Source organism: Eumetopias jubatus, unplaced genomic scaffold (assembly GCF_037043125.1).
Source record: "Eumetopias jubatus isolate StellerSeaLion01/CBP00866 unplaced genomic scaffold, mEumJub1_p1.0 scaffold_8, whole genome shotgun sequence".
NCBI classification, from domain to species: Eukaryota; Metazoa; Chordata; class Mammalia; order Carnivora; family Otariidae; genus Eumetopias; species Eumetopias jubatus.
Genome location: NW_028274814.1, coordinates 28664837 through 28692686, shown reverse-complemented (window position 1 = coordinate 28692686; position 27850 = coordinate 28664837). Strand labels below are relative to the sequence as shown.

At 49.9% G+C, this 27850-nt stretch overlaps 1 protein-coding gene across 3 annotated transcripts in view; it reads right to left on the bottom strand.

Moving 5' to 3' along the window:
* The window catches only part of SFMBT2 (Scm like with four mbt domains 2), a 230431-nt gene that overhangs the window by 13834 nt on the left and 188747 nt on the right, over positions 1 to 27850 (bottom strand). For all 3 annotated transcript variants that reach the window (XM_088025816.1, XM_088025815.1, XM_028114618.2), the window contains exons 16-19: positions 15042 to 15151; positions 4013 to 4188; positions 1151 to 1317; positions 620 to 877 (exon numbers count right to left, since the gene is read on the bottom strand). In XM_088025816.1, the coding sequence (XP_087881942.1) occupies positions 620 to 877; positions 1151 to 1317; positions 4013 to 4188; positions 15042 to 15151 (711 nt within the window). The remainder of the gene's footprint in view (positions 1 to 619; positions 878 to 1150; positions 1318 to 4012; positions 4189 to 15041; positions 15152 to 27850) is intronic.

Below are 27850 nucleotides of genomic sequence, written 5' to 3'. Positions count from 1 at the left end.
CGAGACTCGAGGGACTTTCTTTAGCAGCTCGGCTGGGTTGTGATTTTGCCTCCAATGACTCGTGCGCCGTTAGAGGCTGAAAGAAAAGGCGCTGGGAGAGCAGTTGCCGAAAACCCAGTTCAGGAAATCTTGGGCCTGCTTAGTGAGGATGCATCTCTGACTGCAGAGAGAGGGTACGGGGCGTGTGAATGCACAGGAGGCAGCCAGTTCTTCCCCTCTACCCTGGTGATGATGGTGCCCATGACCTCCCGGCTGACCACTTACGGTCTGGGGGTTTGGGGGAAGACCTGGTACGCTGACTCAGCGTTTCAGAGCATTACAGCCGTCTCCCGCGAAGGGGAAGCCTAGTGTCCAATGGCACCCCGAGGACCTATTCCGTCTGTTCTCCTGACAAGAATCCTCTGCGGCTGGAAAACCCTCCAGAGAAAAGCTCTCACGCCCCTCGGACCCCATCTGAGATGGGAACCACCAGGCCTTCTCCCCAGACTCGGCACCAGGCTGGACCTGCCGCTCCTCTGCCGTTTTAAACACGGAGCCCCAAGTCAAGGCCCTGCACCGTACTGGCTTCCGTCTTCAACACCCCGCCCACAGCCCAGCCGGGGGCCCCCGCGGGCCTTACCCCTGCTGCGTCCTGGCCGGTGGCCGCGCCCTGCTCTGCCCCCTCGGCACACGAGGCGGCCTGCGCCCTCCGGCCCCGCCGTGGCCTCTCCACGGGTGGCCGGCGCTCAGGCTCGGAGCTGCTCCTCAGGGTGACGGCCCTCCGGGGCCGCGCAGAGGGGACCTCGGCCGAAGAGGTGTCTGTCTGGTCATCGCGGAGCTCGGAGCTAGTTTCCTCACTCCCAGTGTCCTCATCCATGGCATCTGCATCCTCGCTGTCCTGGGGAGAAGGGAAGGCACTGACTTCAGTTGGCCCTGTGCAAACCTCTGGCGGGGGGGGGGGGGGGGCGGCCCAAGGCCCATCCCGCGGTCCCCACCATGGTGGTCCCCGTTGCCACCCTCTCCCAGCTCGCGTGGCCGGGCGGGCTGAATCCGCAGGGCTCCTGGTGCCTGGGGTTCCCAAGCGCTCGGCATCACACGTCGGCTGCGGCCTTGGCCAAGAGCGGCCGCGCGTCCTGGGCGCGGGCAGGAAGGTGCTCTGAGTGGGACATACCTCCCCCGAGCCTGCGGCCAAGTCCACGGCAGACGACCTCCGCTTCTTCTGCACAAAGATGGACTTCCGCCGTTTCCTACGTCTGGCTGGCTTCGGGTGTCCGCTCTCAGTGCTGGCTTCCCCGATCGGGGGCTTCACGATCTTCTTTCTCTTCCCATAGTAATAGGCTGCAGGGAGAGAGGGAATCAAGAACGTCTTCTAAAGGTCACATACACGAAGTACATCGACACTGAGAGAGGAGAGAGACCAGAGGAAGACCGGGGAGGAGAGAAGAGAAGAAAAGAGAAGAGAGAAAGACCGTTCTTTCGTTGGGAACATTTCTCCCGTGCCCTCACGGTTAGAAGGTGTTAGGGACAGAACCACATGTCTTCAAAATTCAAATGTAAAAGCGCTCACCCCGCATGGCACTGTATTTGCAGATTGGGGCCTTTAAGGAGGTGATTAAGGGTAAATGAGGTTCAAGGCACAGGGCCTTCATCCTACAGGACCAGCCCGCTTACAGGAAGAGGGACAGACAGCAGGAAGGCGAGCACAGAGGGACGGCCATGTGACGACAGAGGGGATGGCCATGTGCAGCCCAAAGAGAGGCCTCCGGAGAAATCAACCCTGCCAGCACCTCGACAGAGGTCTCTGTTCACACGCAGAGCACCCGTTAAGAGGGTTACCAACGTCCAGTAACGACTGCTATATTTTATAAATGAAATGTATACTCAACTAATGAAAACCACTGCTAAGGATCCCGTTTTCAATCATGATCCTGATCGAGACTCATTACCCCAAGTCTCGACCGTCCCACAACGAAACCCCCATTATTCCCTACAGAACCACGTGCAGAAAGGGAACCTTTATCTGCGCTTAGAAGGAGCCAAGAAAAATACCCAAACACACAGCTGCTAGGCTCCGGCGGAGCACGTGATCTGTGGTGGAGTGTGGCCCCCATGCATGCCTACGCTGCTGTATTCCCACGGGAGAGATATCCGGCCCTGGCGTTCGATGGCCCCACATGCAAAATGAGCCCAGTGGGCCCGAGCAGGACACTCGACGCTTCACGGTGGTCCCTACGTACCAGGTACAGGTGGATAAGCATTTGTTCACACCCCAGGGCCCCGTGCGGGCAAGATAAGTCTGGTGCAGTTCGGTTTTTGAGAAGCCAGGAGGGGAGTTAAGATGGCAGAGGAGTAGGGGGACCCTGCATTCGCCTTGCCCTTCAAACACAGCTTAGAATAACTATCACATCATCCCCAAACACCCAAGAAATCAATCTGAGGGCTAAGAAAACACAGTGCATGTCAGGTTTCCTAGAAGCCAGACGCTAGAAATCAGAGCAGTTTTACCGAATACAACAAAGGTGCAGCACACTTTCAGAGTCTTGGGGTTCCACTGGGGTGACTGCTGGCCTTGGTGCTCTCAATTCCTCCCCAGTGTGGTTTTGTCATCTCCCCCTGGAGCATCAGTTCAGTCTGCAGCAATATTTACTATACGTTGACCCAGGGATCTTAGGATTTTGACGTTTTATCACACGAGACTCAGAGAAATCTCTAAGTCATTTCGGTCGTGTTTAATTCAAGCTGTGGTAACCCACCTCTTCCCGTTTTTAAGGCAAACATTCAAGGGTGAGTCTAGCTCTCAGTCAAGTCCTTTGCGATTCAGGAGCATCTGTTACTGAGCAGCCTGCTCCAGGGAGTCTCTCCTCTGACCAAAGGTGATGTGAGGGGGAACCAAATTCTCCAGAAAGGTCAGTGATGTCACCACTGTCTGGAGAAGACTGTGACGTCAGCACATCCTAGCAACACCCCAGTGGCTCTCCATGCGTGAGCGTGGGTGCAGAATGCCAGGCGGCCCAACCGGACAGAGAAGGGCGCCGACTCAGCGGGAATGGCATGGAAGAGAGTTTTTAGCATATCCATGCATCCATACAGAGAAAACTACAAGGAGATTCACACTCGGAACGGTGGTTCAAGTCCGTTCCGATTCCTGCTTCTGACACCCGGGTTTGATCAGTCTCAACCGGCCGGGGCTCCCAGCACGCGGACTGCACTCCCGAGTCCTGTCGCTACGCCGGCAGCCAGAAAGCAGGCTGGGGGAGCAAACCTCCAGGCCACCGTGACGGGGACGCAGTCACGCCCAGGTCAGAGATAACCGAGGGGAGAGGCGGCGAGAGCAGAAGCAGGGATCAGAGGGAGTTGTCAGAGCTCGGCATAACCGGGGTGGAGGCATCTGGGAGTGGCCACGGTGCGTGCGGACAAAGGCCAGCGCTAAGAAAGGAGGGAGGACGGGAGCTGGGAGAGGCCACCAGAGAAGGCCGAGCTCGAAAATCCTGCCGGGAAGCGGTCAGGGCAAAGGCAGGGCAGGGGGACCAGCTGACCCCATGGGAGCACGGACAGTGCGGGCTGCTTCTGCACCCTCCAAACACGCCCCCGTCCAGGGAGCTCCGAGGCCGCGGTATAGACGGGGGAAGCAGCCTATGACAAGGAGCTCACCCCAGTCCAGAGGGGCAAAGACAGGCTCTATACCTCCTCAGCCTAAGGACCCAGAAAGCAATGCTGGTTCCCAGCCGTTACCAGGAACCAGCTTTATCCAGCTCTCCTTTCCGCCAGGTAAGTTTCCAAACTCAGCCAATGCCCTGAAACTCACAGCACAGCCCTTCCCATCTCTTCCTTGTCATCCTGTGCCTCCACTGGGCTGGAGGCACGTGAGTTATCGGCCAGAGCAAATCTTAAAAGAATTCTTTCACAGCAATTCCCATGAAAAATTACTCAAAGGTTTTTGTTTTGTTTTGTTTTGTTTTTTAGAAGCCCACCAGCTAGCTTACCTCACCGTTTAGGCCCCCAGCCCCGTAGTCTTCTTATTCTTTGAACTTACTGTACTTGGTTTTGGTGTGAATGGAGCAGTTCTCTGGGCAGTTCTCCGAAACCAGCACGGGACTGAACAAATTTGGGCAGCACTCCAGCTTGGCACAGACCCGCCGGCAGAAATCTGCTACCTGGTCCGATGTCCGCACAATCTTGGCCACAGCCCGGTACGTCTTGCCTCGGTACCTAGAAATAAGGAAGAGCAACGGCAAGACCACAGAGTTACTCAGACCTACTGCGTACGGCGTGTTCTCAAAGTAACTCCTTTACTTTCTAACACTAAAGTACGCTGTGTGTGATTTCCACGCCATTTGTTTTTATCGTTCCTTTGGAGCGCACAGTAATGTTTTTAAGAAAGCCCACGCACGCGATGAATCACCGCCACAGATATTTCCACGTGGCACTGTCTCGCTGCAGTATCCGTAGTAATTTAATACCCGTTCCAGAACGCTTCTGAAATCCAGATATTGTCACTTGTTGCTCCTCACTTTTGAGAAAAAAACCAACTTTCTCCTGCCTAAGAAAAACCACATGCAGTGAAGTCACCAACATAAAAATGAGGACCACTTCTTCTGGAAAGCAGGTTGAATGGATTCTCGGTTCAAAAATGGGCACCGAAGCCCTGGGCCAAATATTTATGGTGATAACCATGTAAATGATGCTTGGCTGGAAAGAGGAGTACTTGGATGTAGGTTCAAACCAACTTTCAACACATTTTTAAAATATCATTGGAACAAAACACTTATAAACTTCTCTGTTAGCAGCAGACGACCGGTATCTATTTAACTGACATGTCACAGAACCTACAGTCCACCAACACGAAGGATGCATCAAAACCATGGGGCTGTTCAACTACGCCCTTGAGGTGCACCCTGATTTTCAAGTTGAAATCTTTTTTTTTTCAAGATTTTATTTTATTATTTGAGAAAGAGACAGAGAGAGAGAACGAAAGGTGAGAGGGACGCAGGGAGAAGCAAGCTCCCCGCTGAGCAGGGAGCCGCACTCAGGACTCCATCCCAGGCCTGTAGGGTCATGACCTGAGCCGAAGGCAGACACTTAACTGACTGAGCCACCCAGGCGCCCTCAAGTTGAAATCTTGAACAACAATTTATCTTCCAGAAAAACAGCAGGAGCTCTGGCAGATAACACTCGTGGAAGACTAACCACAATCCAGAGGCGTGAACTACCAAGTAAGCCAATGCTGCCCTCCCGCTTGTCCACGTCTGTATGGGTGATGGGCATGAATTCTTTGCCAAACCCACTCTGCACACTTGTGTTGCATGTTTCCAAAAGTCAGCCGCAAAACAACAGGGACACCAGGTGATTCGCGCACACAGCGCGATATAAGGAGAGCATCAGTTCAGTAATTTGCAAATGAAGTATTACGTTCAAAACCTAGATCTGGTTGCCTAAGAATAATGCGGTGATAGAAATAAATAGGATAAACTAACTCTGAGTTTCTTTCAATTAGGCTTTCTTTTTATGCTTCTGAAGACTAGAAAAATATTTCCCCTCCCAAAAAATCATTTTTTTACAGTAACAACAGCAAAGAAATTAATTTCTAACTTGAAAAAACTAGACTTCGTGTTTGTTCTCTGGTCTCTCAAATCCCAGCCCCTCTGTACTGACTGTTCTTGCATTTCTCTGAAGTGCCAAGCTTGGCTTTCTGTGTAGTAAGAACTAAAAAGCAATTCTTTGTGGATAAGATCATGCTTTAAATCGCATAGCCCTTGAACAACTGTTGATTTTTCTAGGACCTCTATCGACCCTAGATAGAGGCACACACACCCCCACTCCGAGGAGGGCTCCGTGATTCATTTCTGGGTAGTTCTTCCTCGCTGATTTTGTTGTGCTTCGTAATAAAACCAGCACAGTTCTGTGGACAGAGCATGTCTCTCATGTTCTGGGGAAGGCAGAATAAAAATATGCTCCTGGCACAGCTTCCCTGGCAGTTTTTCCCACTGTAGTTTGGGTAGCCCTAGGGCTCTCTCTCTTCCAAAGAGCCCAATGTCAAGATTCTTAAAGTTCCTTAAAAAAATAAAATGATATAAAGTAAAAAAGCAGGAGAAATGGGAAAATTGGGTCCGAATTCAACCTGTGGAAGTCGGGCCCAGATGTTCCCAGACCGCCAAATTCCAAAGCTTCCAGAAACGTGCCCCGCGGGAAAGAGAGAAGGGTCGGCCTTCTCTTCTAGTTTGGGATGACTCCGTGGAAGCAAGGCTTTAGTAAACCTTTCCCAATTAGGAAATGCCACTCTAAATTTATGAAAAAAGGATTATAGTATGGTTTAAAAGTAATGGAATCCCCTCTCCCCTCGCCTGCCCTTCTGGAACAATTCCATCGAAAAGCCATGGTGCTGGAGGAGGAGGGCGGGGAGACTGGGCAGGGAAGGTGTGCGGCAGGAGAGGCGAAGGGGACCCGCGGCGTCTCGGCCCCGGGCGGACGCTGCCAGTGCTGCCGGTGCGCCAGGACCTCCCATCCCCGCTGCCGGCACAGCTGCTGGCCCTAGAGGGTCTGCCCATCTGCAAGAGCTCGCCCCCTCCCCTCCCGGGGGCGGCCCCTATGCCAGGAGTCACTGTGATGGGGCAAAAGGGCCTGGCTACCTGGGCCCGACTTGGAACCACCACGGAGGGCCATTCTAACACCGGGGGGGGTCCGTGAGCTACGGTCCGGCTCCCCCTCTCCTGAGGGGTCAGTCCCAATGGCCCTCCTTAGTTAAGAGGATCCAGACCCGTGGCAGGTGAGGAGGGAGGCAGGATGGCGGCATCCCTGTCCTGCTCAGAACACAGAGGGATGTCTGCCCGTGGGGGACAGCCCGGCACGGGTCGGGTGCGAGGGCCCGGATGGCGGTGAAGAGAAGAACAAAACGACCAGACCCTGGTTCCTGAGCGGGGCCTGACCAAACCCATCGACAGACTGAAGACAGCGTGAGCCAAGTTTCCCCTGTGTGTGTTTTTTTTTTTAAATCAATTTTTATTTTTTTATTTTTATTCATTTTTTTTAAGATTTTATTTATTTATTTGAGAGAGAGAGAGAGAATGAGAGAGAGAGCACGAGAGGGAAGAGGGTCAGAGGGAGAAGCAGGCTCCTCACCGAGCAGGGAGCCCGATGCGGGACTCGATCCCGGGACTCCAGGATCATGACCTGAGCCGAAGGCAGTCGCTTAACCGACTGAGCCACCCAGCGCAGGGGGGATGCAAATACGGGAAAGGAAAAGGCCAGAGAGGACCCCCCGCAGTGTTGGGCGGAGCGGGGGGATTGGAGCCCGAATTCAGTCACGAGCGTGCAAGAAGGGCCAGGCTTGCAGGCCTGAAGCTGCTATCTCTAGAGAAGCTCGCCTACAAGGTGGGCCCGTGGCTCGTATCTGGGAACCGCATTTTGGAGGTGAGCAAGGTGGTGAACCGCACCCAGACTGTTTGGACAAACCCGCTTGCTTCCCTGATCCATGCCAGGCAGAGTGCTGCCCATGGGACCAGCCCCCAGTAAAAGCCTCAGGCCTGGGCTTCTCTGGACAGAAACATCATGTGATAGACACTTCCGCTGCTAGGGAAGCAGAGTGCCCTCTGGAAACCCTCCCTGGGGAAGAGAGCATAAGGAGGCCTGAACACGGAGACTCTTCCAGACCCCACCTGCATCTTTTTCCTCATGACATCACTGCATGTCCTCACTACGTCACTACAATAAATCTCAGCCACAAGTAAAATCATATGCTCAGTCCGAAGAGCCCTTGTAGCAAAATTTAGACCATGGAAGTGGTCATGAGGGCTCACAACCCAAGAGAAATGTAAATGTAAATATGTTTTTATACTATGTGTGTGTAAACACACACTTATGTATGTGTGTACACACACACACACACAAACGTTCCTGCTCACAGCAGTGAGCTTACTCATGTAAGATCTTGGTTGCTAAGTATCATTTTTTACCTCCTCCCACCAAAAAAAAAAAAAAAAAAAAAAAAAACCCACCACGGATCCTGAGAAAAAACCAAGTCTCCTGGGAGAGGTGGCTAACTCCAGGACTAGGGCAGAGAAGGGACAAGATGATCTAGGAACAGCTTACTGGGTCAGAAAGTAACAAAGTATCAAAGACTGATGGAGAAAAGTCAAGGTGATAAACAAAAAGCCTGTTTTGGGGGGGTGGGGGTGGGGTCATCTGGGTGGCTCAGTCCCTTAGGCTTCTGGTCAGGGTATCAGGTCCTGCGATGGAGTCCCGCATCGGGCTCCTTGCTCATCAAGGAGTCTGCTTCTCTCTCTCCCACTGCTTGTGCGCACCCTCTCTCTCTCAAATAAATACATAATATCTTTAAAAAAAAAAAGCCTTCTGGGTGTGGTCCCCACTGGCCAAATCTGGGACAACCTGAGCGTCCGAAAAGTTGATGAGTTCAACCCACTGAGTAAAACAGGAATCCATGAATTCATACAGACACAAATAAAGGTCTGAAGACGCTGAAAGCTTGACAAGGAGTGGATATTTACAGAGTACGGAGTGGAGTGGATATTTACAGAGTACGGAGTGTTGCCCCCACCAAGTGTCTCTGCCGTGGAGCAGCGTGGCAGATGTCACCTTAATTAGGTGATCAAAGTAAACACCCCCAGGGAGGAGGCAAACAGAGATCGTGCGCCAGTAGGCAGGATGCAGGGCGCAGAACGTCCTTTCTTCTGTGATACTCCTGATGCATCATCTGAATCCCGTCGTGCAGAAACATAAAAGAAACTCCTGATGAAGTGGCATTCTACAAAGTAAGGGGTCCACGCCCTTCAAAAATATCAAGGTCATGAAGGTCAAGGAAAAGTCTGAGCAACTGTCGGGAAGCAAGGGGACCGGAAGAGACAGGGCAGCCCAATGCAACGTGAGACCCTTTGCTGTACTCTTCCGCCCGAGGGACAGCACTGGGGCAGTGGGTGAGACCTCAGTGTGGTATGAGGACCACTCATATGTATCACTGTCCTGATTTTGATTATGTAGGAGAGCGTCCTTGCTTGTAGGAAATGGGTAAGTATTTGGGGGCGATGGGGCATCATGCCAATAACTTATTCTCAAATCGACCAGGAGAAAGAATATAATTTAATTTTAATGAAATTTACATAATTTTAATAGTTGGTCATTTTTCTGTAAGTCTGAGATTGTTTCAAGCTGAACACATAGAGAAGAAATAATAAAAATAAATGTTACGTGTATAACGACTCAAACTACATTAAGCTTAGTGTATAACACGATTTCCATCTAACTTCGAGCGCTACAGGTTCAGTACGGCCATACGCTTGTGGATTTTCGTGCGACGCGGGGAAGATGCTGTTTGGGCCTTGCAGCTCCTGCCTGAGCCAATAACCTGGCTTGTTCCGAGTTGGTCGACAAATGAGGGCAAGTGTTCGCACAACTCTCTTTCACGAGGACGCACTAAACATACAGAGATACTGGTCCGCCAAGAAATACAGGCAAAAGGCGGCTCTAAGATTTTACACACTGGCTGGGGTCTAACGGGATGACTGCATTCACATGATAGTGTCATTTCTGTTTTCTCTGAGACTCTGCACCACGCGACCATCTGATCCCGACGGTCTCCTGAGGCAGCGTGGACAGGTCAGGTGTCAGGAGCTCCGCCAGACGTGGACAAGGAGGTGGGCCGTGCACGGGGCACCAGGTGAGGGGCGCCACCACGGTCCCGGTCACCTCACTAGGCTTTACCGCAGGTGAAAGTAGAATCCGTTTTGCAGCTTTCCCCATCATAGAAGGCTTACAAACAGTACGCCAGTGACACACTTTTGTAGGCAGGACAGCTCAAAAGCACAGGATACAGCTCTCTGCTTTATCCTGTCAATGTGAGTCCGGAGAGAAGGACCCTTAGCCGTGTAACTTATTAAAAGGCCCAGCAAGGCTGTTGTAAACACAGCTCAAGATAAGGTTTTTAAAGTGTGGAGTACAAGTTCTGGGAAGGGAAGAAATTTTGAATAAGAGAAGGTGGCGAAGGAGGGAGCCAGAGAGGTCTGTAGGAGAGGATCTGAGCTCTGCCTCTGTTATTTTGAAGACTTCTTCCCCCGTTCCCTTTGCAGCTCGGCCTGAGGCTCCAGAGACGTGCGGAGCATGATCGTGCCTCTACTCTCGGGGTGCCCGAGGACAGGCTGGGGTGACGCCCCCCATGGAACAGTACAGGACGTCAGAGAACGGAGGGACGCAGGAGGGATCCTGGCTGTCGCTGTGGGGACCCACTCAGAACCCCAGAGTCGACACAGAGATTATTTTAAGATGAAGGTGTCTGAGATCCAACAGATGCAGGAAGCAGCTTTCTCAGAGCTTCCATTATCTGACTAAAAGCAGAAACTTCTGAGAAATGAGGACTAGCATAAATTCCCTCTTTGGAGTGGCTTCTAATCCCAGGGGAGAGACCAGAGTAAACCTACCATAAATCCCCTAAGGAATTTCATGGCCTATGAAAAAGACAGAAAGACTGCTTGTGCTTGCATAAACCGACATTTTTCACAAACTTTCTTATCTCCTATTTGTTCTCCTAAAAACTCATTTGTCTTTCATAAAGAAGCCTATTTGTTCTTCCCCTACAGCCTGTTGCTCCATACTGTTTCCCCTATTAAATTAGCTATAACATACACATAAAGCTCCAAATCCTAACTCTCCCTTCAAGTTACTCATCACGAAACACTCCTTCGTGTGTGTGCATGCACCTTATGTAAGTAAAACAGTCTTTTCTCTTGCTCATCTGTCATTTGTCAGTTTAATTTGCAGGCTCCCAGGAACTGAACCTAACAGGGTAGAGTAAAGGTTTTTTTCCTCCTTGCCATCAATAAGGAAGTGTGAGTGGCCTTTCAGTATTTTCCCACCAACCAAAGCAGGGGTTAATTTCCACATGTGAGTACATAGGGCAGGGTGGAGAAAGACAGATGTAGATGGAGAAGGGAGAGTGCTGGAAAAATGGGTCTCTTTCAGTAGATAAGAGCTGAGAAAAACCAAAATGGATTTTGAATCAAAAGGAAATACAGAGTGAAAAACCCAACACTCACGTAACAATCCACTCTTAAATATCAGGACGGTCTAAGGGGCAGGACTCCAACTTGGCCCAAGTTCTATCATTCATTTGCGAAACGACCCACAGCAGGACCTTTTCACAAAACTTGGTGAGGCAGAGATAGGGGTGTGAGAGTGTAAAACAAGGTTCTCTTCCATCAGGCTGAATCCGCGTCCTCGAATACTGAAGGAAGAATTTAACTCTGCAGAGACAGAGAAGCTTCACAGGCTGTGAGACCATCACTCTTCTCCTTAGCAACCGTGAGATATGGTCCTGATTTCCTTCAGAAGAGAGTCTTTCCTTCATTGTCACATCTTCCTGATCATCAGAACTACGGGCAACACTTTGGTTCATTGGCTTCCAGTCCTAGGATACTCAACCCCTCAGAAACTCTCTTTACATTTCAAGGAATGAGAACTCTATGTAATAAAGGTGTGTGTGTGTGTGTGTGTGTGTGTGTGTGTGTGTGTGTGTGTGTGTGTGTGTGTTTTCGGAAAGACCCCATCCAATTCAGAACATCCTAAACTGGTCTGTGTTTGCAGCAGAAACACCACGCCCGTAACCTGATGAACTTAAGCGCGTGCAGAAATTCAGGCTTGTGCTCCCCAAACTGGTCCAGCCGCCTGCTTCCTGTAATGTTTACGGCGTACGTTTTCAGGAGAGCACAAATCTGAGCAAGGTAAAAATTGACAAATGAACCAACTAATAATTTTTTTTCCAGTGTAAAGTCTCTTGTTTATGAATCCTTTTCCACACAAATCACTCTGCAGCCAAATATTACATCTGGCTACTCACAAAACAGGAGCATGAGTAAAAGACCAAAAAAAGTGAAAGAGAAACACATAAAGAATCAGTAATTGCTTATGAAAAAGAAACCAAAATATCATTTCCGTAGAGCCAAGCATGACTCACCTCTAAGTTGTGATTTTCCTTGCGTTTGTCTAAGTGATAAGGAAGTCTCATTCCCTCCAAATTAAAGAGGACATTTCCTCTTTAAATATTCTGAATAACTATAACAAAGGACTGGGAAAATCTATTAAGCCTTCACCTGGATGTTATAAAGATGATCACAAAAGCCACTCAAAGCAGAGTCTTTCTCCCCCAAGAAGATTCTAGAACATGTTGGAAAACATGTAAGTGTCTCTAGATGCACAGAGTTGGAATTTTTTTTTTATCCCCCAAAGGTAGAGCCTAAATTCCTCCTCCTGAAATTCAAAATAATGTAAGTCAATTTAGTATACTTAAGTTCATCGGAAAGAAAGAATCTTCTCTCCCAGGACTGCTAAAATGAACTACATGAGAATCTACTTTCCCTTTGACATCACAGCTACCCCAGTTTTGCCTTTCAATACATGTTGAAGACTCAAGATACAGAGTCCTTATACGGTGTTCAATACTGCAATAATTGCTTTTAGTATAAAAAGTATGATTGTTAGATTATTTTTTTAAATGTTTTATTTATTTATTCATGAGAGTCAGAGAGAGAGAGAGAGAGAGGCAGAGGCAGAGGGAGAAGCAGGCTTCCTGTGGAGCAGGGAGCCCGATGCGGCACTCGATCCCAGGACCCTGGGACCATGACCTGAGCCTAAGGCAGACGCTTAACCATCTGAGCCACCCAGGTGCCCCTGATTGCTAGATTAAATAGGAAAAAAAAATCACCAAGGGTCAAAAGGTGATGATGTTAAGTTTTTCTCCTATGCACAAGTCAAACCTTTTTAATGGCATCTCCGTCCTCTCAAGGAAATGGGTCTTTTCTCTTCCGAAGAGGAAGAACCAGTCAGAAACCCCGGATGCTCAGCTCAGTGACAGCCCTCCCAAGCCCCAGGGGTGGATGACCTCATGATCTCATGTCCTCTCCTCCTGAGAGCACTCCTTGTGATACCATCATTCAAGGACCACAACCCAAACAACATATTGCCTTAAATGCAGGTCCCCCCTCAGGAAGTTAATTTATTCACGACAGAAAGCATCTCAGCCTTTCAACAAAATGGGAAGAAGCTGGGGGCTCTCTCCTCTCATTTGCGCAAGTTGTCAAGATCTAAAAAGTTGTCCTTTTACCTCAGAAGCGAAGACTCAACAGAGTATCCTAACGGGAACGCCCCCTCCCACCTGTAAATGTGTCATCATTAGCAACTGTAATCCAGCACACTCGCAGACAGACACGTTCTCATTATAAGCTGCTTTGTAAGATCTTGCTAAGGAACTCACTGTCATATCCGATCTAATAGGTAATACGTTGCCTTTACGATCAGCCAGGGCTGATTTCCCCGTGTCGGTTTTGATTGTATCAGGCTGAATTTCATAAAAGCTCTGATCGACTTGGCACCATGAAAATGAGTGCTAACACCCCAAAATTAACTCTCCCTGTCATTTTGGTACCTGGGGCAACTTTCTGGCTTGTTTATGAACAGGGGAGATTTTAATGGGGTTTAAGATTTTTGTAGTTGTCCTATTTCCTTATCCGTGAGGTGTGTTTGGGAGGTACTGAATTTTACAGAAACTGTTTAAAACAAATGTTTCTCTGTACATATGCTTGCTCAGGTTTTCAGCCACCACTGTTCCTATGCATTAACCTGAGAAAATGTCGTGCTGCTGCTGATCCCCCCTCAGATGAAGTAGAAAGATATGGAACATTCGGCTGGAAAAAGGCTTGCTTTGGTTTCTTCTGCACTACAGGTGAGGCTCATTTACTTATTGTTTTATTTTTATTTTTATTTTTTTTGAAATAAATTCAGTGACTTACGTTCATTTCTATTACAAAAGACAAAAAAGCAAAACACTAACAAACCACAGCAATTACAGAAGGAAAAGATTTAGTATGACTGAAAGAGATCACGAGTTTTTCCCGTTAATCATATCCTTTCAGATCATTTATCGGGGAGGTTCATTTAAATACTTCGCGGGAAGGATGAGATATGATACCACCTTTCAGTGACAGGCCACTTCATGCAAATAAACGTTCTCCCGGTTAACCTGTATTCCCCTTGACTTCTGTGACTTGGCAGAGCATCATGAGATGACAAATGACGTTTACGGAGTCTAAAATTGCAGATGTGTTCAAAAAAGAAACTGGGAAATGTTGAGTGGAGAAGAGACAATGAGTGGAGAGCAGCCGAGCAGTATCCCACCAACCTTACTCCACACCAGTGTAGCAAGTTAACCACACGGGAGACTACTACTGGTCAAACAAACCATTTCACATCCCTCAACTTTCACTACAAACCAGATAGGTACTTTTCTTTAAAGGAGGCCTCAGCCACACTCTGGCCACTGAACGTGGTTCACTGTTCAAAAAAGTTATCATTTCCCAAATGTCACATCTAAGGGCTGTTGGAGGACACTGTTCTACAAGAAGCTGACCAGTTAAGATCTGTTCTGTTGAAAAGCTAAATGAACACCAAGGACCGAAAGTCAAAGCAATTATTAAAGAAAATTATCTTGAGAAATGGATCTTCTTCTATCTGCCTTCTTAAACTACCATGTTCAAGCTTATCGATCCAGAGGGTGCTCTCAATTTCAGAGCTCGAGAACCTTAACGCAAAGCCAAAACATCATCTCTCCAGTTAGCCTATCTACAAATAAAAGAAGTGACCAACTACATGTCAACCCATAGCCCGTCAACCAAAGCCAAGCAGAAGTATGGGTTCTTTTTATCTTTTAAAACTGTCAACTCTCAGAGCAAAGAACATCTATCTGTCTGGCATAAGCTCCTTATGGTATCAAATATTAAGAGCTGTTAATGAATAACATAAAATGATGATAACAGATACCCTCTCTTTTATAATCATTCCCCTTGGGATCCAAGAATCTATTGGCCCTGAATCCCAGGACATTCTGATTCTGAATGTTCAACACAGTAAGTATCAGCTAAACAAATCTCTCCTTGAGTTCCGGAATCCCAAGGCTTAAGGCAACTCCGTGTAACAGAAACACCAACAAATCTGTACGTAGCGCACAGAACTAAAGTAGCAGGCTAACCATTACAAGTGCCTTGTTTCCCAGAACTGAGAACACGTACTTTGCCTTCAGCGTCTCCTCCTGAAAATTCCAGTGCGGATCTTCCACCAGCTGTAATTCTCTCAATACCCTTCCAGGCTTGTAAGCTGCATTGATTATCATGCTAAGAACCTGTTGGGGAAAAGAAAAAAAAAAAAAAAAACAGCAATGAACTTCAACTGCATCCATTCCTGCTAAGACAAGAATGCTACAAAAACCACCCAGCAGACAAGAAGTATTTGTGGTACGAATCCATTAAGTTGGGCAGAACATTTTTGCAGCCAGACACCGATTCGGCTTACCATCCACGCGATAAAAAAGGGTGGGAAATTCCAATCCCTCTGGCAGGGCATGTGAACCTCTGGCCAGAGGGGATGGCAGACTCTCCCTAGCATGTCTGATTGAAGAAAAACGGATCTATTTCCTCCAAAGAGCCAGTGATTATCTCCAACAGGATTACTCTGTGGTAGGATCGGCTACTGAGAATTTCATTTTATTTTTGAAAATAAATTTCAAAAGGAATCAGTGAGACAGAGGCAACAGATCTGTGCCCATAATTCCGAACAGACTTCAGCTGTCAGGAGACTAACCAAGTATTTGGAACTCACCTGATGCTAGCTCAATACATGGATGTTTCGTATGAGGACAATGCCCTGAGAGATGAGTGCTTCAAAGGACTTCGTGGAGTAACCGATACCATCCGATATCCTATTTCCTCAAACCTCCCCTTTATTCTCAATTCCCAAGTCTGAGGAAGAACACCTGTGGTCACTGCCTTCCGTGACACTCCCAGAAAGATGGGACATTTTGCTCTGTGAGCCTCAGCTGCAGGCTCTGAGAAGGTCCCATGTTCCTGTTAACCTCGATGTGCCCCATGAGTGGTAAAGATCGTGGAATTCAGATTCCTCGGGGCACTCCCCCTTCCGTAAGCAAATCATCATTAACCATGAACGTTTATGAGTTCTGGCATGTTCCAGAGATGCTGCCATTTGGACCGACCGTCTAAAGAACATGAAGGTACACCGCAGCCTCCAAAGGAATGCCGACACCCACTCTGTGGAGTTCCACGAAAGGCCCCTTGCTGAGGATCTGCCGTGTGTCAGCCCCCAGGAGCAGGGGCAGGAATGGGACACAGCACCCAGCACGCCTGCAGTGTCTCCCCGTCCACCAGGGAAACCAGCCAGGCACTGAGCTCATGTTTCAGGTTTCAGGGCAAAACACACACCACTGAGGGGGTGAGAAATGCCCTGACTGCCAAAGTCCCCGCTGCTTTTGGGGAGGACACCGCACAGTATCAATGCGAGGATGGAGATCAATGTATGTGGCCCGGGTTTTTAGGTCACAGCGTTCGTGGATCTAAAGTGTTCCAGAACACAACTGGCATGCCTTTGCCCTGATTTAATTCTGAAAAACGACAAAGCTCCCTCATATTATAACTGAAGAATCGATCTTAAAAATATTTTAGACTGTGCAATGAGCATGGCAAGTGTCTTCTCTGAGCCGGGGTAGCGCTCCGCTATGTTGCAAGGTTCCTATAAATCCCCAGCAAGAGCACACGGGCCGGCCAATCCGCCGAGGCACTAAAAGGCCAAAACAAGGCCGTACAAGCAGTTTTGCTGTGTTTACGTTTTCTGTATTAGAATAATCATCTGATTTTATTGTTTACTGTCAGTACAATTTGCAGAAACCGAGTGTAAAAATAAATCCAATTAGAGCTGGCTGAAATAATACGCCAAGTATTTATCAACAGACAATAAAATTTAAACTGATTCTTTCCATTGTGTTTCGCAAGGAAGGGCCCAGAGCTACATGTTATTTGCTGCAGAGCATTCGGAGACGGTGAAAAAAAAATGCCTTCCAGAGTTCCATTCAGCCTAGGAACAGGCAGCCATTAAGTTGTCAAAAGCGTCCAATATTGAATAATTTTCCCATGGCATTTCCGATGCCACCTCATGCGTTGCCAAATTCAGCAGGCCCTCTATCAAACTTTGGGGCTGTGAGCTGAATAATTCTTCGGTTCGTGACATCTTGGTGTATTACAGCTACCTCTAGGAAGACAACTCAGTTGGCAGCTGGTAGCACCATCCAGAGTCAGAATTACTGCTCCTTGCAAAATATGGAAGCTCAGGTTGCTGTATTATGCCCTTGATCACGAGGGGTTGTAGAGACCCCACCCCCAACTAACTGGCAGGATGCTGAGTGTGAAGTTAATAAACGCTACTCCCAATAAACTGGCATAAAGGTGTTTGCGTAACTCCAGGAGGAAAATCACGCTCCAGGGATCCTTCCCTCGATTTCTTGGAGTTCATGACATGGTTATGGAGAACACACCTTACACAGAAGTCTCCATGGTGTCCTCCAGCAGATAGGCAGGTACCTTTGTAGGTGAACAGATCTGGGCTCGAACCCCAGTGCCATCCTGTTGAAGGATGAGTCCTTGAGGTGCCTGATTGGCCTTCCTCCTCTGTATGATGGGGGCACTGCCATTTCTCTCGTTCATAAGGGGATCAGAACATTCCACCTCAAAATATGCCACTTTGGCATAGGATTACTTTGAGCTGAAGGCAACTGAGAAACTGCACACACGTGTCCCTTCGTAAAGCTGTTTCCTCCTCACTTCCGTAGCCAGAGGAAGAAGACAGCAACCCTTGTCACTGGAGGAGATGAGTCTGCACAAACCAACTTTACTAAAAGAGCCCTTAAGTTCCATTAGTCTCCCTTATTCTTACCTTCCCACAATTTTCCATCCTAAAAGCCCAAACCCTTTTCCTTCATCTCTCACCTCTCCATACTGCAGTACTGTTTGTTAAAATGGTACGTAAACACCTCAAGCATAATGGCCTCTTTGGGTTTTCACTTATCTTCTGTGCATGCGACATAAACCTTTTCTCCTACTAATCTGTTTTGTGGTCGGTTTAATTCGCAGGCCCCAGTCACTAAACCTAAGAGTGGAGATTTTCCTTCTCTACAATAGGGGATGTCATGAGAAATAAAGAAGATCACATCTTGGCATACAAAAAAGGTTCAAAGGTAGCCCAAAGCTCAGTATCAGTGCAGTCCTCAGCAACCCATAAAATAAACTGTGCCTCTACCTGCTCTATCCCCATTGGCCCACACGGATGTCAGTCTTCACATCTTGGCAAAATAGTTCTGCTTCAAAGCTCCTTGACTTTCTTGCTACGGATTCCTTTGCAGAACTCAGCTTCTCATAAAAAAAGACTCTATACTTTTAAATTCCTCCTCTTCAATTCCATTCTCAACTGACCTAAATCCGGTTTCCTCTCTAACCACGACACACGAGTGCTCTGGGAAGGTCACCGAGGACCTGCCACCAAATCCAATTAGCACGCCCGTCTCACTGGGCCTCTGAGGAATCCGGCCCTGCGTTCCACCGCCTGGGCCTGCAACAACACCTCTCTCCCTGCTCCCCTCCCGCCGCTCGGCAGGAACAAGCGCTCGTTCAGAAAGTGGGGAGTGGGTCAGGTGCATGGGGGACGGCAGGAGGGGTCAGAGAGAGGAGGGGGAACACAGGCAGGTGATGCCAGTGGGAGAGGAGCTCACTCCGCACACCGTGTGGGGCACACAGGAGCTGCTCGACAAACGTGGGTCTCTTCCCCCCCACGCCTCCCCTTTCCGGGGCTCAGAAGATTATGTAAATCGATGGGATTTTTTTTTTTTTGTTCACATCATGAAATTATGTGATTCCACGATTTCTTTTCATACTCACGATCATGAAAACTCCCAAAACACCAAAGTAATTTAGATAATTTCCAACCTCAACTATATCATATGATCAAAGTCAGAACAATGTTGAAAGTGCAGGGAACCACTTAATAAGAAAATTATTTCTTTGAGTGTCAAAATCAGAAAACACTTTAGAAAGCAAATATGGTTCCCACAGCTTGAGTTCGGATGATTTAATGGAAAGGAGACAGATTCTCAACTTTGAAAGTATGTAATTTGCTAAATTCTAGTGACCGCAGGGAAGGCTCTCTTTGGGGGAGATCAGCTTCCAACGGAACATGAAGGAGAATATTCCCTCTCTGGGGGGTGGGAAGGGGGGTCAGAAAAATGATCTGGACACAAAGAAGCCTCCCCCACGTGCTCACTCTGCTTCAACAGACCTTTCTGCTCTGCAGTCTCTCCAAGAGTCATGGTGACAAAAATTAACTGGGACCATCAAAGGCCGTCGTGGGCCTAAAGCATTTTTTCCTTTTCAACCTCAGAATCAGATGGAATGGAGCTAATTTTATAAATAGGTCGGTTGTTTTTTTTCCCCAGTAAAATGATAAAGAATTGTTCCTGCTTAATCAGCAGTCTCTCCATGCATAGGGTTTTGAAACGAGCCTCGAAAAGAAAACAAAGCAAAAAAGCTTTTCAAGTGATTTACCCCTCAAAACTAGGTGTTTTCATTTTGTCTCCTCAGAAACTAATGGCTCTAGGCATATTCCTTTGCAAATGCTGCATCTAATACTAAATATTATCTAATGATAATCTTCATGTTCATCACTCCTTTTGTTGTTGCAAAAATTTTAATGCTAACAGCAATAATCAGACATATTTTACCAAGTAGAGAACTCCATTGCTTTGGCCAAAACTGATCTCGACTTTCATTTCAATCCTCAACGGAAGGCTGACCTCCCCTGGCAGCCCACCACCCTGGAGGGGAGGCACTCCCTCCGTCCCAGCGGCAAGGCTAGAGCCCCAGGGCTGCCCTGGTAGGTAGTCTTTCCCCCAACCCAACCCCATACCAATGAACTCCTGCCTTTATCGCTTCAACTTGATTAAAAGATCATTCCCCCAAAGAGGCTGTAATTCTCAGGAATTCTCTACCTACCCCTGGAAGACCAACAGGAGAATCCCATCATACCCTAAACCTCATTCACCTCAGTCACCAGAAACCCAACACTTCCAGAACATTCTTTCTACTCGGAATCCGATTCCCATATAACTCTGCATTTCTCCCTAATTTTGACCCAATCGCAAGCCCCTCCATGCATTACCAGTGCATCCATTCTGCCCTCCATCATCAGCAAAATATCCTAGAGCCCAAAATGCTTTTTCCAGAATATTCTTCTTCACCTTATGGTTTTCCCTTCCGTTCTGGACTGAATTGTGCACCCCCACCCCTATTCATATGTTGAAAGGCTAACCCCCATGTGAGGGCATTAGGGGTGGGGCCTTTGGGGGGAGATTAGGGTTCGATGAGGTCATGAGGTTGGCACCCTCGTGATGGAGAGAACCTTTGTGAGAAGAGACCCGAGTGCCTGCTCTCTCTCACTCCCTCTCTCTCCCGCCATGTGAGGACACTGCCCTGTGCAAAGCAGAACCTGCCCCGTGGGCACCCCAACCTCGGGTTCCAGCCACCAGAGCCACGAGGCACACACGTCCGCGGTCTGAGCCCATCTGTGGCGCCGGCTGCAGGAGCCTGAGCAGACCAAGCCACCCGCCTCTCCTACACCATCCCATTCCCTCCTCTGCGGGATGGCCTCCCTTCCTGCAGAGACCGGCCCATGGTCCCATCCTCAACAATGAAAGCTGTCTCTTCCTCTCTCACCTTCTTGCAGCCACTTCGTTCATGCTCCCTTCTCTTTTGCGGTAAGACCATAGAAACTGTCTGCTCCTTTCTCTCCTTCAGCGCGCTCTGGCACCCACCCAGGGGCGCTCCCATGCCAACAATGCGCCCACGACGTGCCCGCATCGCCAAAGAATGGCCACCCTTGGTTCTGTTCTTATTCCGCCCTGGCGGCGGCTCAAGGCAGCACCCTTACACCTTCCTCGGCGAGCACCTTCTCCTCTACCCGCAAAACGCTAGCCTCGCGGGGGCCTCCTGCGTCCCAGCTCGCTTCCCCCGTGCGTCCTCCCAAACGACACCGGGGCTCAGGGCGCGAGTCCTCGGACCATCTACTTCACTTCACTCCACAGTGCGCCTGGCTTTCCACACCATCGGCAACCTCACGAACTAACGGTTCCTACCTGTGTATTTCCACCCTAGACCTTTCCCCAGCTCCGGACTCGTGCGTCCATCTCCACTTGGAGGCTGAGCGGGCATTGTGTTCAAATAAGGCAGATTTAATCCAGCCGACAGCTTCCCCTTCTTGGCACCTTCCCTCTCCTGACTGCTCAGGGCAGACTTGGGACGCCTCGGTGAATTCTGCTCTTCCACAGTCCCCGTCCAATTCACCAAGAAACCCTCCCTCTCTCCAAAAGGTATTGGCTTATTTATGACCATCCCATGAGATCATAAGCACCAAGACATGAGGGACTGCATTTTGTTTCCTGCCCTATTCATAGTAGCTACAATTATACCTGCCAAAAGGAGTTCAGCAAGTATTTTTTGGAATCTGTTCAATGAATTTCAGTATGAGCACTCCCATGAGTTAAAATTATTTAAAAATATTTATTTAAAAGTTATTTTAAAAACAGTTAAAATTAAAGTGACATCTAGAACTTAGTGACTAATTCACCCCAAGGATTTCTTTGATACCATAAAATATACAAAATATTCTGTGGATGGAGGGCCCAGAGATCACATTTGCTCCTGATTTTCTTTGCTACAAAAAGCCTATCCTATAACGTGATGAGAAAGTTCCACAAAGGTATCTTAGCCTCTTGACAGGCAAATAACAGACTTAACCTTTGCCAATCTTCGCAGACACCAGCCAGCATGTTGCAAAGTCCGGCTTCACAGGTTACGTGTGTGTGTGTGTGTGTGTGTGTGTGTGTGTATGTGTGTTACAGTTTATGCCCATGCACAGGCCTGGCGCGTTGTTCTTTATGGGCTGGTGTTCAGCATAAGCTTAAAATGGCAGCAACAAAACCACCACAGAATATCACCACGAGACACGTCGCCATCTTGGGTTCTGCTGACTTAACCAGACGTCACCTAGGCAAGATTCTTCCTGTCTGACGTTACCCCAGAGCCTGAGTCCTTGATATGAGGCCATGGTTGTCCCCACTCTCGTCACCCACTCCACCTTCTCTCATTTATACTGATGAACGCACAGCTACTTTGAAGGAGAAAAGTTACCTTCGCATGCAGTATGGCGTCATTTATGTGAACAGCTAAGGCTGCTTTGGATTTCTTATGTTCTGGGTTCCCACATGAAGTCGTTCCAGTTTTTAAATGAAGTTGTGATAAGTAGCCAAGAACAAATGCTCAACGATATATAATGAAGGGGAAATTCAAATAAGTCATCACAGAACTCCCAAACGTGGGAAATAAACACTGTAATCAAAACCAAGAGACTGAGGGAAATAGCTTCATGCGTCAACCATGTGGCGGAAATATAAACTGCAAGCTCCAAAGGAGGCCGAATTCCAGACCACCAGGTCCCACTGGAAACTTCTGAGGCGGGGGCGGGTGGGCGCGGCACTCACTTTCCCCCTGTGGGGCACTCACATCACTATTTGCAGGCGGGCAGGGAGGAGAGGCCGGCGTGCGGCAGGGACTCAGGAAACACAGGATTCCTCTGGATGCTCCTGCTCGAGCCGATGCCGCACGTCCATGAAGCAGAGTGCCTTTAGCCCGGGACCCAGAACCCTCAGGAAGGGCATGTCTGCAATCTCGCCTTCTGTGTCAGACCCAACGTTCAGTATTTCAACCTTCTGCTGTGATGTCTGGAACCCCACTGCACCTGACTGCCTTACACTGGCTATACCTCATGGACGGGGGCGGGGAGGGGGGTCTCATCAAAGTCGGATATAACTGCCAGATGCCTGTCAGGTGGAGGTCCTCCATCCCCAGCAGCCAGGGAGAAGGGGTTTGTGATCCCGGATCCTGAGCCCGAGCACAGGAAGCAAGACCAGGAAGACACCACGGGGTACACAGAAGGCATCTTTTTCCATCCTCTTACTTACTGCCCGAATAACACACGGCCCTGCCTCCAGATTTAAAACCACACGTCTATGACTCCCACAGACCCCAGAGAACACAGAACTGGGGTATTATTCCAACATAACCAGGCACGGATTTCTGCCATGTATCTGCACTTGCGTAGGTTTGCTGGGTGAGACAGGCCGAGAGGGAGAGAGACAAGGCCCCCTCCCCTGTCTGCAGGCAGGCTGTCAACTCACCAAGGAAGGGGCCGCCTCTCTTGCTCACCGTGACCCCCAGCTCCAAGAACAGTGCCCACCTGGCACGAAGGTACGACTCGTGAGTTCCCGGGGCCTGAACGAATGCACAGAGGAAGGGCTGTGTTTCATTCCCGGCCGGGTTCCAGCGCTGGAAGAGCCCCCGGTGTGGCACATGCTCAGTGAGTATCTGCTGCATGTGGAATAACGCAGCACCTTCGTATCCGAAACACCCTCGAACGATTGCGGACAACTGAAGAGAACCATGCCTGGACCACAGTGGCACCCTGCAGCGCCCTCGCCACTTCCTCAGCATTTGCTGGGGCCACAGAGCTATGAAGATCACAGAAGCAGACCGAAGGACAGAGGAATCTCGTTCCGTGAAGGTGAGCGCTCCAGTCTCCTCCAGGATCCCTTTGCCGCCTGGTGGCAACCCAGTCCAGCAGCCCCAGGCTTGAGCATCGGCACCCGGCACTCACGGCTCCTGCTCATGGGCTCAGCCACCCTCTGCAAAGTTAGACTTCTCACCACCCGATCTCTGCGAACAAAGGCAGGCCTCCCTGGTCATGCCTCAGCCTCTGTGTTCCTGGACCAGGCTGCCATGAAGAGTACCAAAGTGACTGTTTCAGGTACGTGAGAAAGACAGACGGACGGACAGATGGATGGATGGATGGACGGACAGACAGATAATAGGATAGAAATGATAAACAGATGATAGATGACAGATGGATGGGTGGGTGGATGGATGAATGCATGGACAGACAGACGACAGAGATGATGATGGATAGATCCAGGGTAGAAAGATGGCTGGATGGACAGGTAAGTGGGTGGGGTGGGTGTGCCCACACACGCATGCATCTGTATCCCACTATCATCACGAACAACGTCCCTGCCTCGGCAGAGCAGAAGCTCCATCTAGTCTTCCATGTTTGATGTTATCAGTCTGTTACGCTGCATTCAGCCTCATGTGCATGTCAGATCCAGGTCCAGGGCACAGGTTGGAGGGAAAAAAGCCATGGAAGCTTATCGCTTCAGAAAGTCTCCCAAGTGTCCAGCATTCAGGCTCCTTTCTCCTAAGCCTTCTATTAAAGCCCCAGGAAGAAGAAAGGGAAGAGAAAGGCAAGGGCTATGCATCTACCTATTCACAGGAAAGTGCATCTGTAAATGCTCAAAAGCAGCACGTAAAGCTTGGGCAGGTTGTTTCTGCTGCCGAGCCAACATGGATCCAGAGCCTCTGCCGTGACGTGGAAAACGTGAAGAAAGACTACTAGAGATTCCCCACTGGACAGGACATTTCTGTTCCTTGCTAAGACCAGAGGTTACATATGGGTAAATAACTCAAGCCAGGTAACATTTCAGAAAAATCACAGGTGCTCCCCAAGCCCCTGTCAGCCATGCTGGGACATCACCCTGGTACGGGGCCTGTGTATCCGTGGACGTCAGCATCACCATGAAAACGGAGACTAATTCCTCCTGAGCCGGTGTTTCCAGAGTCCCTTCTGCTGGCAGGACTTTTCATCGCTGGGCTCACGGACATGAGTAAGGGTGTGAGATGTTCCACGCTCGCTCCTTTCCTCTTGTGCTCGTGCTGGTCTCTCCCTCACACCCGGACACAAGCACACAGCACCCTCCCTCACCATGTGGTGCAGGAAGGCAGGGTCACAGGCCTGGCCATTCGGGAGATCACATCTGAAGTATTAGCAGAACCTCCCCCAACACCTCTGCGACACAACACCAACATCCTCAGCGGCAGAAGCACCGGGACACACAGACCTCGTCAGCAGACCGAGGGCCACACAGATCTGCGGTCCACAGGTCTTGGGGAGACCCTGATGCACTGCGGCAGGTGTGGGGTGCAGGACTATCTGGGATAGGAAAGGATGCCTGGGGTCCCATAAAGTGCCCCAGCTTGTGGGGCCGTCCACAGGCTCAACCTGTCCCCATCCCCTTAGGACCTGCTAGTCCTGGGTACCTCGTGGAGATGACAGACTTGGCTGGGCCCCTCACTGGCTCTGCCCACATGCACACAGGTCAGCCTCCTCTGAGCAGACCAGAGGGAAAACAGCCATCACTCTGCATTTCCCAAAGACCTGAAAACCTTCGACTGCTACCACCACCCACGGCCTGAAAAGCAAACGTGCTCTGTCTTTGCTCCAATTACCTTGTTCTCTTTAAGTAAAATGCAATTTGAAACCATAGAGGTTCTGGTGCTGAAGGAAGCACATTAGCATAAATATTGGCTTGCTGGAACTCCCATTTTTCTTGCACTCACAGAACTGACGTGCTTGCTTTTTTTTTCTTCTTCCTCCTTCTTCTTCTCTTCCTGCCTCATGCATTTTCTGAACATCAGCAAAAAACTAGTTTTGTCATCATCAGAAAACTGCTCTGGCCTGGCTTTTGCATTTGGCTGCCGGCACCTGTCGGGGAATTGATCGGGGATAACCACCGTTGACTCTCTAAAAACCCATGTATGACAGTCAAAGAGCCAGCCCCCGAAGACAGGCTGAACCTGGGGCCAGTGTGTTTGCGAGCGGAGCTGGCAGGTGACCGGGGACCGCAGGCTGATCCCTGGAGCTCGCCGTGACGAACAGCCTTGCTGGCAGCTTCAAAGACACCCACCGGCTCACCGCATTTCTGCCAGGCCTTCCTGTTCCTTTCTGATCACTCCTGACAAAAACAGGCTCACACATAGGCAGGCATAACCGTACCCACAACCCACTCGCGGGCCGGACTGCGGAGGGTCAGTGCTCAGTCCAGGGGTGTGACTGCACGTCGTCACGGGAGTCCTGACCCGGAGTACTGGTTTGATCTCTTCCTCAATCCAGTCCAACATCTGTGGGGATCCGAGGTCAGTGCCGCCTCATCCAGAACCGACCAGCGGTCCCGCCACTGACCCGAAGCGGGTCTTTCAGGGGCACCTTGGCCTTTCAGAGGCACCTTGGCCTTTCAGAGGCACCCCTCCCCCCGGACCTGCCTCGAGCACCGTCTTTCCGTAGTGACGAATGTGTCATCTGTGATACAGGTCAACCACTTCGGCTGGGCCAGACCTGCACCGATCACTTTCGGGAGGCAGGGCCCAGCAGCGGGAGGCGAGCTGCTTTAAATGAAAGCAGGTCCCAGCTGCTCAGAACACCTGGCAGGGGCCCAGAAAAGGCCCACCCAGATCTGCGCCCTTTCTGTGTCCATCCGCCAAGGTCCTTACCCTTGAGGTGCCGTAAGCCTTCTTTCCCAATCTTCCCGCCTTCATCGCAGGGCACCCCCGACACCCCAGGTCTTTCGCGTGCCAGCTGCCCACACCTCCTTCCGCACACACTGTGGGGCACTCCACGGGACCTCGACACACCCGCGCCGGCCCCGTCGCAGGACCTGAGACGCTCGCCACTCTGCAATACTCGATCTGCCTGCTTGTCTGTCCCACTTGACCGGAACCTCGTGACGGACAGGAACCTCCTCTGAACATTTATAGGCTAAATGCTCCCAAGTCGATAACCACAACAACAGCCCCATCAGAGTGTCCTTACAGAGTTTCTTCTCAACTACAACTTCAGCCTTCTCTCTTAAAGGGATTTTTGTTTTCTGAACAGGTAAGTCTTTAACTGCTAACTGCGCGGACGGCCTAGGAAAGCAAACACGCTCGGCCTCTGCTAACACGATCTCATTCGCTTTAAGCAGAATGACGTTTGAAACCATGCGGACGTTCCTGAGGGGATGGTGTTCGCTCAGAGGGCTCCCGTCCTCCGCAGCAGGAAGTCTGCACTCCTCTCAAGGCTAGAGAAGGCCTCCCTCAAGCTACTCAGCTACCCAGCCCTGCCTCACACATCAGGCCGCCCAGATCTCTCGTCTGTTCTTTTCAAAACAGGATGTACTCTTCTATACCTATGAGCCGCACCCAGCCTAAGGACCCACACTCCTTCCCCGGACACCCACCTGTGAGTCGCGGCCGTGCTCCCACATGAGGTGCTCCTCCCTTTGCAAGCAGAGCAAGGATCCCTTACCATCCGTTTGTCACTCCCTCCCCTGTGCCCCCAGAGCGCTCTGCTCTGCGCCCTGAGTGTCCTCCCACACACACCATACTTTCAGCCTAGAATTAAGCCATCTCCCCAACAGGGCTGCGAAGCCCCAATAGGCCGAGGGCAGACAGGGCTTGTGTTCGGACCCAGGACTTTGCGCAGCGCCTGCCTCTGAGCAGTGGCCTCACAGGCATGTGTTCAGTGGATGAACGGATTGTTGTGCCCCGGGGATTAAAACACATTCATCCTGGTAACAGTAGCGATGAGGAAGATCTACGTGGGGTCCTCTTTCGTAAGAGAAAACACTGATAGGTGTGAAAAAAGCAGAGACCGAGTTCCAAGAGCGGTTCCAGGATTCCAAGCCAGGTCCACACAGGGTCTGTGGCGAGGCTATGAAAACCTCCATCAACATAACGAGAATTCACCTCTCTCTCTGCAGGTCAACCCCCAAAGGCAGGAAGAGAAATGGGAAAGAATACCATCAAACTGATGCACGGCCTGGGCTTTGCCCACGACACAAACTTCACACAAGTCCCCGGAGCCTGAGTTGGAGCCTCCTCCACGCAGACGCCGTGCTGGCTACAGCCCACGGAGGGGAAAGGTCATGTGGCTCCTGACGCCGCCAAGGGGCGTCTCTCCTTACCAGCATTTTCTCTCGCCCATCCAGGCTTACTTGCCTCTTGAGAGAAACCTCCAGTCTGCAGTACTGGGCCGCGACCCACACACAGCCCTCAAACCCACTGCAAGG